Here is a 16105-nt window from a genome sequence, read left to right on the forward strand (position 1 = left end):
CGTGGAGCGGGTGGATACAGCGGTAGGACCGCCTGGAAAACTGGGATACAGCCTATGGCTATGGCTGTATCCCAGTTTTCCAGGCGGTCCTCCCGCTGGATCCGCCCGCTGCATGGAGCGGGCAGACAGCGGGAATCATTACCGAGAGTTCGGGTTCAAACGAACCCGAACCGAACTCAGTTCAGACCATCCCTATATGGTAGCTAAAAGTATGGGAAGCCTTAATATTTTTTAATAGAAGTAAATTACAAATCTATATAACTTTCTGACACCAGCTGATCTGAAAGAAAAAGATTTTGGCTAGACAACCCCTTTAAATTGCTCCAAGCTGGAATGCCCACTCACACCTCTTCCCATCTCTAACCAAGCTTGGGGTTCAGCCTTCAATCAACTGTCAATAAAGCAGATATATACAGAGTTAGACAATGGAAGAACCACTGCTAAATTACCCAATTTAAAAGGATTAGGCTGCAGTGATGTATACTTACCTAACCCGATCCACTACCGCAGATAGCTGCCAAGTCTTCCAGACCCTGCTGCTGTCATCTTCTTACTAGTTAATTGACTTTAGGCTCATGTAGCGGCAACGTCCCTGGAACTAGTAATTGGTCTTTAAAAGATTTAATCTGCCAGAATTTTGCAGGTTACTGAATTGAGTATGTATATAAGTATGAGGTACAATTAAACTTACAATGTAATGTGCTGGTCCTGGGGTCCACACTGCATCTTTGTTTGAAATGTACAAGGCACGAGAAGCTGAAGATCCAAACGCCGCTCTGGTTAAGCTCTCCTGATTTGCCTTCTTCAAGCTATCATTTGCTATGCCATAGCTAAATATATTGTATGATCCAGGACCTAAAATCAAAGAATAACGAAGACTATAATAATAAAGAAGACTAATAAGCATCCAGCCACTTTTTATAATCACCAATTGCATCATCATCTTTCTTCTTTAGCAATTATCACAATTGTTAATAAGTGTCAGGATACACTGAATACAATGCAAAAAAAGTTTCTTGATAAAATGAATTTCTCAAAGTTTTAGCCTGAGCCCAATCTTGCTCGTAATCAAACGTACTTCTCTATCTGCGGCTATTTTTTCTTTTCATTAAAGCGAGCCAAGATTAATTTTTGCTCCTTTGTGAGATGATCTAGAGAATTTTACAGTTCAGGCATCCCACAGAGATTCTCTGCCATTATCTCTGATATATACTATATTTAAAGCCACAATTTAGTATTAACATAAAAATTATGAAATGTAGCATCGGAATATGATATCAGGTCTGAAAAAGAACTAAGAATAAATTATGCCTCTTTGTTACAAGTTGTAGGTTACAATATTCAGAGACCTAAAAGGGGTTCTTTAGTGAAATGCGGGATAAGTGTTAAGGTGCACTTCATCAGCTAATCATCTAAGGTCTGTATTATACACACACTTACTGGGAACTATCTTTGACGAAATATTCTTCCCATCATAGTAAAATAAATCTTTGCTATTACCTATAATATGGTCTATGAGATCATCATTTTGAGTGTGGTAGTAATAACGGTGATAAAAAAAAAAAAAAAAAAGTCGCGTTACCTGCTTCTACCACCAAAACACTGGTTTCCACATCTATTTGTAAAAAGTATGTGTTTCACCATAACCAACTAATATTCCTAGACTGATGTATTTTTCTTGGCACTATTTTTCATGCTTAGGCCAGGTTCACACTACGTAAGAACGGCCTGTGTCAGAGAAGTTTATCCCAGCCAGTACTGCAGTACCGACCGGATAAACTTCAATTCTATTGAATTGGGATGCGGGCACATCCGTGTGCGCCTGCATCGCAATTCACCGTTGAAGCCGCACTCTCCATTGGGTGACCTGTCAGGCTTGTGCGGCCGCTATTCATTGAATTCATTGAATGTTAGTTTTTCGAGTGGCCGCTAGGGAAACCGGCCGGAGTGTATACTATGTGTATACACTTTGTCCGGGATTCCCTCTGACTGCAGTATAACGTAAGTTTGGTATTAATTGTTGTAAATCGGCAACAACTAATTAATTAACCCCTTAAGGACAGAGCCTGAAATGGCCTTAATGACAGAGACAAATTTTATGAATATGACCTGTGTCACTTTAGTCATTAATAACTTCGGGATGCTTTTACCTATCCGGCTGATTCTGAGATTGTTTTCTCGTGACATATTGTACTTTACATTTCTGGTAAATTGGAGTCGATACTCATAACAAATCTTTATGAAAAAAAAACAAATAATGTGAAAAAATGTGAAAAAATGCATTTTTCCAACTTTGAAACTTTTTTGCGTATACAGAAAGTGGTTATACCACATAAATTATATATTAAATAGCATTAGCAACATGTCTACTTTATGTTGGCAGCATTTATTAAACGATCTTTCATTTTTTTTAGACAATAGGGAGCTTAAAACATTAGCAGCAAATTTCCTAATTTTCAGTAAAATTTCAAAATCAGATATTTTTAGGGACCTGTTCAGGTTTAAAGTGTATTTGAGGGGCCTGTATGTTAGAAAGCCCCACAAAGCACCCCATTTCAGAAACTGCACCCCCCAAACTCTGCAAAAGCATATCCAGAAAGTGTTTTAACCCTTTAGGGGAGTCACAGAAATAAAAGCTAAGTGTGTAAGGAATTTGAAAATTTTAATTTTCTGTGCAGAGATTTTATTGTAATCCAATATTTTTCATAATTATAAACCTATTACCAGAGAAATGCACCCCAATAATTATTGTCCCGTTTCTGCAGTTTATAGAAATACCCCATATGTGGCCCTATTGCGCTATTTGACGCAACCACAAGCCTCAGATATAAGGGAGCGCCTAGTGATTTTTAACGCCTCCGTTATATTTGGTCATTTTTGACTGTACCACTTCAGGTTGGCAGAGGCTCTGGGGTGCCAAAACCTAAAAAACACCCCTAAAGGGACACCATTTAGAAAACTACACCCCTCAAGGAATGTAACAAGGGGTGCGGTGAGCATCTGGACCCCATAGGTGCTTCACAGATTTTCCGAACAATATGGCGTGAAAAAAGAAAAATTTATTTTTTACACTAAAACGTTGTTCTAGCCTTCAATTTTTCATTTTCTTAAAGGGATAAGAGGCAAAAAAAGACACAAAATGTGTAGCGCAGTTTCTCCCGAGTACGGAAATACCCCACATGTGGACATAAAGTGCCAAGGGGGCGCAGGACGAGCCTCCAAAGGGAAGGAGCGCCAATTGGCTTTTGGAAGCTGAATTTCACTGAAAAGGATTTCAAGCGCCATGTCGCATTTACAGAGCCCTCGTGCTGCCAAGACACTGGAAACCCCCCACAAGTGACCCCATTCTGGAAACTACACCCCTCAAGGAATCTAACAAGGGGGGCAGTGAGCATATGGACCCCACTGGTGACGGGCACAAATGTGGAACAATGTGACGTAAAAGTAAAAAATTTTATTTTTTCACTTTCATGGCACAAATGTGCCCGTCATCAAGGGGTCCATATCCTCACTGCACCCCTTGTTAGATTCCTTGAGGGGTGCAGTTTCCAGAATGGGGTCACTTGTGGGGGGTTTCCAGTGTTTTGGCAGCACGAGGGCTCTGTAAATGCGACATGGTGTTCATCATCCATTCTAGCCAAATCCAACCTCCAAAATCCAAATGGCGCTCCTTCCCTTTGGAGGCTTACCCTGCACCCGAATGGCGCTTTATGTACACATGTGGGGTATTTCCGTACTCAGGGGAAATTGCGCTACACATTAAATGTTTTTTTTTATCTTTTAACCCCTTGTGAAAATGAAAAAATCATGACAAGATTAATGATTTAGAGTAAAAATTTTACAAAAATTACACTAAATGTTGGTCTAGCCTTGATTTTTTTCCATTTCCACAAGGGGTTAAAAAAGAAAATGAACACAAAACGTGTAGGGTAGTTTCCCCTGAGTATGAAAATACCCCACATGTGGACATAATGTGCCATATGGGCACAGGGCAAGTCACCAAAGGGACAGAGCGCCATTTAGAGGCTGGAATGGAGGATAGAGGCCATGTCGCAATTACAAAGCTCCTGTGCTGCCAGGACAGTAAAAAAACCCCGACAAGTGACTCCATTCTGGGAACTACACCCCATAGGAATCTAACAAGGGGTGCAGTGAGGATATGGACCCCACTGGTGACGGGCACTTACGTAGAACATGTGCCGAGAAAATAAAAAATACAATTTTTTTCATTTTCACGTCCCAAATGTGGCCGTCACTTGGGGGCCATATCCCCGCTGCCCCCCTTGTTAGATTCCTTATGGGGTGTAGTTTCCAGAATGGGGTCACTTGTGGGGGGGTTTCTACTGTCCTGGCCGCACAAAGGCTTTGTAATTGCATCATGGCATCCTCTAATGGGAATGGCGGCCATACCTACTTAGCTGGGGAAAAGGGACAATTCTAATTTATTTGGGGGTATTAGGCCAATTATTAGTTTATAAGGTTGAAAATGACAGGTGTCCATCAAACTCAACCTGTGTTGATCCAGAGGAAGGCCAAAACCCCTTGTGAGGCAGACGACAGTAGCCTCATCACTGGGAAAAATTCCTTCCCGACTCCATAATGGCGATCAGAATAATCCCCGGATCAACGTGACCCCTGAAATAGGAGTAAGGGACAGAATTTAGATAATGTAGAACTCCGATGACGTGTGGTACGCCTTGGAGCGATCCAGTATGCAGAAGCCGGGGGGATCAGGACAGGTGTCACACTGGAAAATGGTGTCCTTCCTGATCCCCCTGTTACTCCACACTCTGCACTTCTTCTGGGGTCTCCCTTTCTCCAGTGTGGGGGACGTCACCTGGAAAATGTTTCCCTGGTGCGATACGGGGTCCTTCATATCCAGAAGCGCTGGGTCCGCTCTATGGCTGCTAAATATTAGGGCGCTATTACTGCTTCTGATATGTTCGGATCGTGCCGCAATCGACAGTAGCTCGGGCAGCGAGGGACCGGAAGAGGGGGTGCTGGTATAAAAGTTATCCCCGTACAGGTGGTGACCTTTATCCAGCAGTGGGAAGATCAGTTCCCGGACGATCTTCCCACTTGTTCCGAGGATGGGGGGGGGAGGGGGCATCTGGGGGCATCTGGGGCAGGATTCGGATGTCCCTTCCTACATACACTCTAAGGGTACGTGCACACTGCGGAATCGCGACAGATAACCCTTCGTGCATTCCGCAGTTGGCACCCGCCGGCAGACTGATGCAGGCGCACGTCTCCACACGTGTCATAGACTCCATTCTATGCACGGGCGGATTCCGCTCTCCGTCCAACGTGTTCATTCTTTGGACGGACGATGGAATCCGCCCATGCATAACATGGAGTCTATGACACGGGTGGAGACATGCGCCCGCATCAGCCCGCCGGTGGGTGCCAGCTGCGGAATGCACGAAGGGTTATCCTTTGCCATTCCGCAGTGTGCACGTACCCTAAATCTGTAAGTGCACCCTGAGGTACTGTCACAGAGTTTGTAGAATTTCACGCCTTACCGTCATCTCTTATTGGGACGGTACTGGCAGAAAAGACGTGTCTGGGGGGCAGCGTACGCTACGCTACCCCCCAGACACGTCACAGGATGATGAGGAGGATGAGGATGAATGGAGGAAAGAAGGATCCCCCCTATTCATCCTCACTGGCTGTTTCGGTGTCGGAGGCAATAATAACGTATCTCTCTGATGCCGAAAACACCCTGGGGGCCATCTTTATACGGGGATTGGTATATGGGATATGTAGTGGTGTAGTTTCAAACTTTATTCAATGTAGTGTGGTGTAATGTAGTGTTTTTTTACGTGTTTTTTTACAGTAAGTATAAAAAAAAAAACCTACGCCAACAAAGGAGTTGCTGATAAATGCCGCACTTATGTGCGGCACTTATAAGCAGACCGTGGCAGTAGAATATAGGAAAAAAACAACCTACGCCAAAAAGGAGGAGTTGCTGATTAGCAGCGCACTTTCGTGCGATGCTGATCAACACTCAGCGGCGATAGGGTGCGGAAAATAGAAAAAAAAAAATTGAAAAAAAAAAAAAAAAACTTTTTCTACATTCTGAACATCCCTGTAGCTGCTGATAAGTGTATTACACATATCAGCCGCTAGAGGGCAGCAGAGCGCAAAATACGGAAAAAGCCGACGCTGGAGCCGAAAATAGCCGAGAGAAGCCGAACGTGACGTGACGGAGGAAGCCGAAGACCCGAACGAAGACGAGGACGCCGCAAACCCGGAAGATGCCGATCAGGAGCCCGGGACAGGTGAGTAATGTACAAATACCTGCTCTGGACCCCTCGGCTACCTAGCTGAGGGGTCCAGGGCAGGTATTTACTATTTGTGGGACTCTGATCGCCGTGCCACCGGCCCGATCGCCGTGAACGGCCGGCCGGCCGTTCACGGCGATCGGGCCGGTGGCACGGTGACCACCATTACTTTTTACAGTAATGGCGGTCGGTGCCGTCCTCGGACAGCACCGACCGCCATTTTTTTCCGGGTCATCGGGTCACCGATGACCCGGAAAGGTTCCGATCGCCGCTATTGGCTGATCTGAATTGATCAGCCTATAGCGGCGATCGTAAGCACGGGGGGTGTTAACCACCCCCCGTGCCGTGAAGCTAAGATGGCCTGCTATGATTTATAGCAGGCCATCTTCCCCGACCGCTGTGTGTGAACACACAGCGATCGGGGAAACATCGGGCGTACCTATACGCCCGTTTGCGTTAAAGCCCACCCTGCGGGGGCGTATGGGTACGCCCGATGTCGTTAAGGGGTTAATACAAAACTTACGTTGTGTGAATATAGCCTTAAAGTGAATGTACCATCAGTACATTCTCTTTAAGTTTTGCACATGGATAGAACAGTGCCGATGCGGGGAGCCCGTTGCACTGTCCCTTTTTTGAACAGCGGCCCATACGGCGCGTACGGTGCCCTTCAATTTCCAGGAACTGGCCGCGGCTGAAGCCCTGGAAGAGAGCCGACCCGCTCCAGTGGGAGGAAAACCCTGCTCCTCTATGACACAGCTCTATTAGAATCAATGGAGCAGCATCATAGAGGGGCAGGGGTTTCCTACAGTGCTTCATCCCCGGCTGGTGCCGGGTACACGGGAACAGGGCTGCGGTTCAAAAAAAGGACCCCGGCTTCCCCATGCCGGTGCCATTCTATCCATCTGCAAAACTTAAAGTGAATGTACTAATAGTACATTCACTTTAAGGTCCATACTTTTTTATGTGATAATATATATCTTACATATGTTTTTTTGCCATTCTATATGCCTGTCCATGCATTTCCTATGACATTGCAATTCTGACATGTTTTCTTTAGCTCTTTGTTGTGCCATTCCTCGGTTATCCTTAAGGCCCTATTACACGGAGCAATTATCGTTAAAAAATTCACTATAACGATCGAAAATGAGCGATTATCTGCCCGTGTAATAACACCCAACGATCAAACAACGAATGAAATATTGTTCATTTTTGTCTTTCAACATGGTGAAGAATTGAAAAAAAGGTAGTTCATCAATCCTTCGCATATCTGTGTAACAAGTGGTTTGCCAATTAAACATGTTGCGTGGGTTGTCCTGAGGAACGATTACAAAATCGCTAGTGAAAACTAGCGATTGATCGTTATAGCAAATCTTTTAATGATAATTGCTGTGTGTAATGCGCCCTTTAGGCTGCATTCATATGTTCAGTGATTTTCAGGGTCCGTGGATGAAGTCTGCTATCTACCTCTGTGATCCATGAAAAAAATTACACTGATTAAATTACACTGATTACATCACGTCCGTTTTTTTCACAGATTCCACGGATTTCAGATCAGTGCAATCCATGAAAAACATGGATCTCATAGACATCTATGGGAGAATCTGTGCTGTGATCTTGTCCGAGTTATGACATGTTCTGTTTTTCCACGGAACTAATTGCGGATCTGTGAAGAAACTTATTCTCAAAAACTTGTGAATGGCTCAATAGAAAGCAATGGGATATAAAATTGTCCATAATCACGGATCCGTGAATAAGGACAACCTCACGGAATTTGTAAATGCAGCCCTACTATTATTATTATGCATGACGAAAAAGCCAACTGGGCGTTACCAGCTAGAGGCTTGTCCCTGCACAGTCTGGCAATGTCACATTTGTAACAATGTAAACAAGGGTAACAATAATCTTAACAACCTGATCCTCTTGACGCTACATTATGGGGGCCATTCTCTATACTTATGAGCACAGGATTAGGCAGAAAAGTGAATTAAATATTGATCAAGTACTTCCCACAGCCACCAGTGTCATGGATATGTATACAATAGGCACAACCATTAGAAGTTATATACTATTCTTTAAATTGACTCTGTACCCACAATCTGCCCCCCCCCCCAAACCGCTTGTACCATCAGATAGCTGCTTTTAATCCAAGATCTGTCCTGGGGTCTGTTCGGCAGGTGATGCAGTTATTGTCCTAAAAAAAAAAAACTTTTAAACTTGCAGCCCTGTACCAAACTGGTGTGGCCTAGAGTATCTGTGCATTAGGCTGGCACAACCTATCCATCCCTCCTCCCGCCCTTCTCATCATTAGGAATGCCCCAGGCAGGTATTTTCCTATTCCTCATCTGTGAGAACACGGCACATTGGCTTGATCATTAAGGCACCTGCGCAGTGTTCACTGCAGTGGTGCAAAGTTAAGGCACAGACACTGTAGGCCACGGCAGTTTGACACAGGGCTGAAAGTTTAAAAGTTGTTTTTTAGGACAATAACTGCATCACCTGCCGAACGGACCCCAGGACAGGTATTGGATTTAAAGCAGCTTTCTGAAGGTACAAGTGGTTTGGGGTGGGCAGATTGTGGGTACAGAGTCACTTTAAAGCTAACAAATACTTGTACTAATTAGAAAAGCATTAAAACTACATATAGTTCACATAAAGTTCTTTTACCTTTAAAAAAAAACTGTATGTAAGATAGCACTGAGAAATAAGGCACAAATAAAGAAAGTAAGAGATGAAGTAGGTAAACATACCAGGAGAGAAATGAAAAAGACAGCATGGAAAAAAGCTGTTTAGAAATACTTAATATCAATATTAACCACATCTTAGCGTCTGCAGCATGCTCTTCTGTTTTTGCACCTGTACCTTGCAGCATGCCTTGCTTTTAATACCAACTCACAGTACATGAAGTATGCACAAAGTCTGTCATATATACTGTAGGTCTAAATGGGCAGTTGGAAAGACAGTAAACTGCTCATTGTCGTGGTGGTGGTGGCAGATTAAATTCATACCTGGGATTTTCTGCATCCTTGACTCCTGAGTGAATCGGACTGCAGTTTGGCCAAATGGTGTCTGTACCATACTGGATGTTTTCTTCAAAGCCTCAAGTGCCGTGCGTTGTTCATTATATGTGCCTGGAGCTGGGGTGATTGATTTCACAGGTAGAAATCGCTATTGTAGAGGAAAAAAATACACTGATTAAAAATGTAAAAACAGATCACTACTATGGCACTACTAAGGCACTATGGAGAGAATGTATCAGTCCCCTGCTTTATTCATACAGTAGTGACCCTGCCCTATATCCAGTATAGTCAAATGCCAGGCATATCAACAATCCCAGTTTTATTGGGATAGTATAAGGGATTCAGTGATAGCTGCCATTGAGCTCTTTTAGACTGGATTCTTAAAGTTATTAAATCTCAAGTTTTCTAGTACTTATCTGCTGCTGTATGTCCTGCAGGAAATGTTTTCTTTTCAGCCTGACACAGTGCTCTCTGCTGCCACCTCTGTCCGAGACAGGAACTTCCAGAGCAGCAGACGTTTCTATGGGGATTCACTACTGATCTGTGCAGTTCCTGTTACGGACAGAAGTGGCAGCAGAGAGCACTGTGTCAGACTGGAAAGAAAAGACCACTTCCTGCAGGACTTACAGCAGCTTTTGATTTCTCTTTCTACTTTGGCAGTTGGAACCAACGGATGTGAAGCACTTTGTTGTCTCTGCAATCATCAGTCAGCTGTCTTTTAATTGATTGCCACTCCTCCCCGAATACTGGGAAATGCTGCATTCAGCCTGGGAAACTGGGAGAAGTTTCCCAGGACTGGATCCAGCTTTTTCCAGTACCCGGAGAGGAGCAGCAAAGAGCATCAGTCAGCTGAAAGGCAGCCGGATGATGAGGAGATTGAAAAGCTAACAAAAACTACTACTGTAAATTTGCTCATCTCTAAAATTATCATATAATAATTTATACATAGCAAAATCACATTTTAAAAAGGCTATTACCACTTACACTACCGTAACTTAACAGGATAGGAAGAGTTTGACCATTGGGCCACACCACTATCTTTAGAATAGGTCTCGGACATCTTTGTTTTGAATAGAGATATAGAGCGACCAAAAAGAGCCAAGTACACTGCTTGGAATACCCCTTTTAATCTTTTAGAAGTAATTTCTTACTTTTGAATGTGAAAGAAAAGGTGGCTTAGAAACATCAGCAGATTTTGTCAACCTGTTTGAAACATCAAAGTTGCGTAATATTTCATATTTTCCTGGTCCTGGCACCCCCTAGACAACAGGGAAAAACACAGAAAAACAAGATGATGTAGATTTTAGTTATGAGACCTGAATTTAAAGTGACTCTGTACCCACAATCTGCCCCGCCAAGCGCATGTACAGTCGCATAGCTTTATTGTCCTAAAAAACAACTGTTAAACGTGCAACCCTGTGTTAATTTGGCGTTACCTAGAGTGTTTATGCCCTAGGCTTGCACCGCCTCTCCGTCCCCCCTCCCCGCTCTCTTTACCATTAGGAATGCTTCAGGCAGGATTTGTCCTATTCATTATTTACCTGAACACTGGACATGTGGTGAATTGTTAAGGCACATGTGCAGTGTTCAGACAAGTAGTGATTATGAGAAATCCTTGCCAGGGATATTCCTAATGATAAAGAGGGCGGGGAGGAGGGGCGGAGAGGCGGTGCAGGCCTAGGGCATAGACACTCTAGGCCACACCAATTTGACACAGGGCTGCAAGTTTAAAAGCTGTTTTTAGGACAATAACTGCATCACCTGCCGATCAGACCCCAGGACAGATCTTGGATAAAAAGCAGCTATCTGACGGTACAAAAGTCAAAGATTCTGCAGCAGAAATCTAAGGCATATCCACTGATTTAGTTATGGATTAGCCCCATACAATTGTGGCATTAGAAATCATCCAGTGTCATTCTATACCTTCAGTACTGTAGTTTGCATTGGAAATTCTCCCTCTTCAACTCATGGCTTACAACTTTCATATTGGAAACCTTGCCTTAAAACAAGAGGGGGTTTCACACAAACAGAACTTATTCCCATTGTCTCATCGCTGGGGGCCCTATTGCTGGGATCACCCCCTATTGAGGGTCATTTGTCCCCTGTTTAAATGCATCACCTTTCTTTCCAAAGCTAGGGGACTGGCAAAGTACTGTACTCAGCTATCAGTCCTACTGTGTTGCATGGCACAGCCGTGTGCATACCTGACCACCACTTAAGCCAAACGGTTTACTCGTTGTTTGGATCACTGGGGTGCCATAAGTGGGGGTCTCTAGCGCAATCAGACAGTTATCACCTATCCTTTATGTAGGTGATATATTTTGACTATAGGAAAAGGGATTTACAACACAGCATGCCAAGTTTCTACTGGGACCACTTCAATAAGCAGAGTCTATCTAGGAAGAGATTTGGTACAGCATTATAGCTTCCATATAGATCAAAGCCACAACACAGATGAGAACTGAGCCTAATTTTCAACCCTGCAACCGGCACTTTAAGGGAAAAAAAAAATGTAAACAATAAAAAAAAAGAAATGTATTAAGAAAATGATTGAAATTCAAATTTTTTCAAACACAATTCAATCTTATGAACTGGCAGCACTTCACAAGTAAAAACTTCTTGCAAGTATGAATTGCTGTTTTCACAATAAAACCTCAGTACATTTGATGACATTTCTAATTATTTGACCCCCTTTACTTAAAATTAAAAGAAATTCTGTAAAACTATAGAAAAACAGACAAATTACACAGCACGGAGCCACTTTGTGAAGCAATTTTTCATCAAATGAGCAATGTCACAAAGTAAGTCTGACACATAGAAAGACTTAAATGCACCAAGAGAATGAGCGGTAGAAAAATGTACTGTAGCATTATAGTGCCGTCACATTGTTACATAAGGGAACAAAAATCATACAGGTAGAAATAAAGGGCTGTCATGTGACGAAACTATAAAACGGACATTTACCAGACCAAACGCATAGGCAACTATGGTGCTTTAACACAGAATTGAGGTCACTGCTAGGATTTTTAAGCATCAAACATATTGCCTCTTATTAAAGAAGCAGTTCACAAAACATTATTAATAATGCATTGAAGACATCACAGGAGACAGAAGAGGAGTCACAGCTGAGGCTGACGTGAGCGCGTGCCAGATTTGAATGGCACCGCAGGACCAGAACGAAGCTGCGCCACGGGACGCAGATCCATCAGTGAGTATACCATTCTTGCTCCCTTTGTGTGGCTCAGTACTAGAGATAAGTAAAGCAAATCTGGCAAATCAAAATTTGATGCAAATCGGGTCAACAATTCGCTTTGTTCTGTAAAGCGAATTCCCGCCAATTTGTTAAGGAAATTTGTAAAAAAAAAAAAAAAAAAAATGGCCGCACGTGCTATCTGGCGCGTCACTGGTCGGGAGAAAGGCATTAACAATAATCCCTAGTGCCTGTCCAATCAGCTGCAAGCCCCTCTGTGATGTCAGCACCTCTACTTCTATATAAGGCGGTTCGTTAACGAGGTGGCCACTCGGCTGTGTGTGGAGGAGAGAGCAGGATGGCAGCAGGAAGTTAGAGCAGAGCAGGGAGAGACTAATAGAGTGATATAGGGACAAAGAGGAGATGATAGGAGGGCTGATTGTGGGTGATTTTTTGTTGTAGCTGCCAACCAAGTGTCCAGTTTACCAAGTTACTGGGTGCCTATAGGAATTCACTGGGACCAGTGAAGACACAGTCCATATTATTCACTCACTGGGCACTGTGTGCTCCTATTGAGTTATACCAATTTATTGGGATCAGTGAATGGAGCATGCGCCTTACATAATCTGTTATACAAGTTGGGTTTCATTAGACTGGATGATTGATTGGCTGATTGAAATTTTTTTTAAATTGTGATTGTCCAATTTATGACATGCTTTAACAAATTCGTCCATCTGTAATAGCCCCAGTACTGTAGCTACAATAGTTTCACTGTTTTATTGAAATTCATTAACATTCAATTCGCGAATATTAACGAATTTGACCCAAAATTTGCATAGCTCGTGAAACAAATTTCCGACTGCTTCGCTCATCTCTACTCAGGACCATTAAATTAAATAGAGATGGGTTATGTTGACGTGACTTTTTTCTGTCCTTTTTCGCCCAAAATTCACATTCTGGGTGCCCGTCATTACAATGATGGCTGTTGATACATTATTCTAGTTCAGGCCCTTTTGGTTGTTGAAGGTTCATTGAATTTATAAGTAAAGAGAATTCGTTTGTTCTTTTACCCAAAAGACCGATCACGATTTTTTCAAACCGCCCCTTGTTCTTTTACCCAGTCGAAATAGGAATAAATGAACACACTTTTCATAAATTTGTAAACAGAATATTCTCAGAAATAAAATAAAAATTGCGCAAACATATTCACCAGGTACTGACCTGACATAGGCCTGCAGCAGCTTATGCAACTATTTAAAAAGTCACAAATTATAAATTAGGCCCAAATCCCACATTTTGTGAATTTTTGGGTGAATACTCAAAACAGGCCGATTAAAAAAAATTGCATCTTAAAATATTCGCCAAATACTGGTTCATAAATAGTTAAAGTTATAAGTTAGACCAAAAATTGTTGAAAAATCTAATTATTCACCTAATAGGCGCAAAGCCCTAATAAATTTCCTCCTATTTGTATTGGGCGTCTGACTTCAATGCATTCCTTTGACTTCAATTATAATTCGGTAACAACGTACGTTATTTAAAAAGTAGAAGCCTTTTCTCTTTTTTTACACACTGTGAACATAGCCATGAAGTGTAACAGGTGAGGACAGGTGTGCTGCTTCTTATTTGGAAAAATGCAGCCATGGTTTAATCCTGGATAACCCCTTTAAAAAGTATTCTGTTCTAAAGCATTTTTGACGAATGAACCAGATAGGCGATAATGCTAAAAAGTTCAAGATGTGACCAATGGAGCATCCACTAATCCTCAGAACGGCAGCCACCAGTCCTCCTCCTCCGCTATGGGACAGCAGATTGGAGGAGCTTGACTTGGAGTTTGGGAGGAGGAACATAAAGCTGGTCCCTCTATTCAAGGTTCATGGCGTAAAAGAAAATAACCAAGGACCCCTATCTATGTTGAGTCTCATGAATAGGCAAAACAACTTCAGACTACAATACCTCCTTAAAAATTGTGAATTATAGACTGATTGGGCCAATTTTTTTCTTAGTTTCAAATGGAAATCATCTGTTGAAAATTCTTAAAAAGTAGTATTTTTCTTGAGTATTATTCTTGAGTACTGTGGTCTGAAGCATTTTGACTTATACTACTGAATAATGCTAGACAGATCAGGATCTGACCACTGGAACCTTTACCAATCCCCAGAACAAGTGGACTCCAGTCCCCCACTACCTCTAGCCACAAGGCGGCAGATGAAAGGACTTTGAGTGGAGGTAGAACATGAATTTTGCCTCTCCATTCAAAGTCTATGGCAGTGTAGAAAATAACCGAGGACCCCTACCTATGGTGAATCCTATAAATAGATGGAAACTACTTCAGACTAGAATCCCCCCTTAACAATTGTGTCAATTATTAACGTTTAAAATGAAAATGACTTGTTGAGCATTCTAAAAAATCGTCTTTTAAGTATTATAATTTAAGGGGTTGTTCACCCAAAATGTTTTATTTCAAATTAACTGGTGCCAGAGATTTGTAATTTACTTCTATTAAAAAATCTTGAGACAGCTGCTGTATGTCCTGCAGCAAGTGGAGTCTTTTCAGTCTGACAGTGCTCTCTGCTGCCACCTCTGTCCATGTCAGGGACTGTCCAGAGCAGGAGCATATCCCTATTAAAAACCTCTCCTCCAGACTGGAAAGAATACCACTTCCTGAAGGGCATACATTAGCTGATAAGTACTGGAAAACTTGAGATTTTTAATAGATTACAAACCTCTTGAACTTTATAGAACCAGTCGATTTGAAAGAAACTATTTATTTATTTATTTATTTTAACAACCCCTTCAAGTTTACCCATCGCCTGTCACCTTTTATTATAATAAAGGACTGAGCAGAAGTACAAGTTCCTTCCCTTCATAATTTGATAATAGTATAGCTCAAATCCTAAGACACTGATAGAGAAATTCACTCCTCATTGAATTTGCAAAATTTGCTACAGTGTCCCTGTCAATATAATTTTCAAAAATCAGCAGGGGGTGTGAAATAAAACAAGTTTACAATTTATATTAATATTTTTTAGTTATTGTGCTTCAAAACAAAGCTTTACTTACTTGTGTCCAGGTCCAGTCTCCTGAAGGCAGCTTTTTAGTCTTGTGCAGGTTAAAAAAACACAGGAAGTCCCAGTAGTCTGCACACTCTGAGAGAAGGCAGTCACTGCATCAGGCCATGACATTCTGCACTGGCAGAGACTTCCTGTGTTTGGTCTCTTTTTTGCAACCAGCATAAGACTAAAAAGCTGCCTTCAAGAGACTGGACCTGGATACAAGTAAGTATAACTTTTCTTTAAAGCATGAAAAACTAATGCAAATTGCAAACTTGCTTTATATCACATCCCCTGTTGATTTAGAATTTGAAAGTTATAATAACCGTGAGACTTTAATTGTGCGTAAAACTGCAGTCAAGGGTCAGACACTTACAGCAAAAAAAGTCTTACATAGCTGAATACCTGACCCAATCAATAGACAATTACTACAGTAAAATGTAGGAATTCTGAGGGCATAATAGGTGATAAGTCTTGGGTCATCTCCTGTACAATCAAAGCCTATTATACATTTTTACACAAACTGTAGACCCATAATGCCTGAATGCCCTCTTGGCAACC

The 16105-nt window shown here is 42.1% G+C and overlaps 1 protein-coding gene across 5 annotated transcripts in view; it reads right to left on the reverse strand.

Moving 5' to 3' along the window:
* The window catches only part of STPG2 (sperm tail PG-rich repeat containing 2), a 419428-nt gene that overhangs the window by 288482 nt on the left and 114841 nt on the right, over nucleotides 1–16105 (reverse strand). For all 5 annotated transcript variants that reach the window (XM_069978345.1, XM_069978347.1, XM_069978344.1 and 2 more), the window contains exons 8-10: nucleotides 10453–10560; nucleotides 9290–9449; nucleotides 692–855 (exon numbers count right to left, since the gene is read on the reverse strand). In XM_069978345.1, coding sequence (XP_069834446.1) covers nucleotides 692–855; nucleotides 9290–9449; nucleotides 10453–10560 — 432 coding nt within the window. The remainder of the gene's footprint in view (nucleotides 1–691; nucleotides 856–9289; nucleotides 9450–10452; nucleotides 10561–16105) is intronic.

This window comes from Dendropsophus ebraccatus, chromosome 7 (assembly GCF_027789765.1).
Source record: "Dendropsophus ebraccatus isolate aDenEbr1 chromosome 7, aDenEbr1.pat, whole genome shotgun sequence".
In the NCBI taxonomy this organism is placed as follows: domain Eukaryota; kingdom Metazoa; phylum Chordata; class Amphibia; order Anura; family Hylidae; genus Dendropsophus; species Dendropsophus ebraccatus.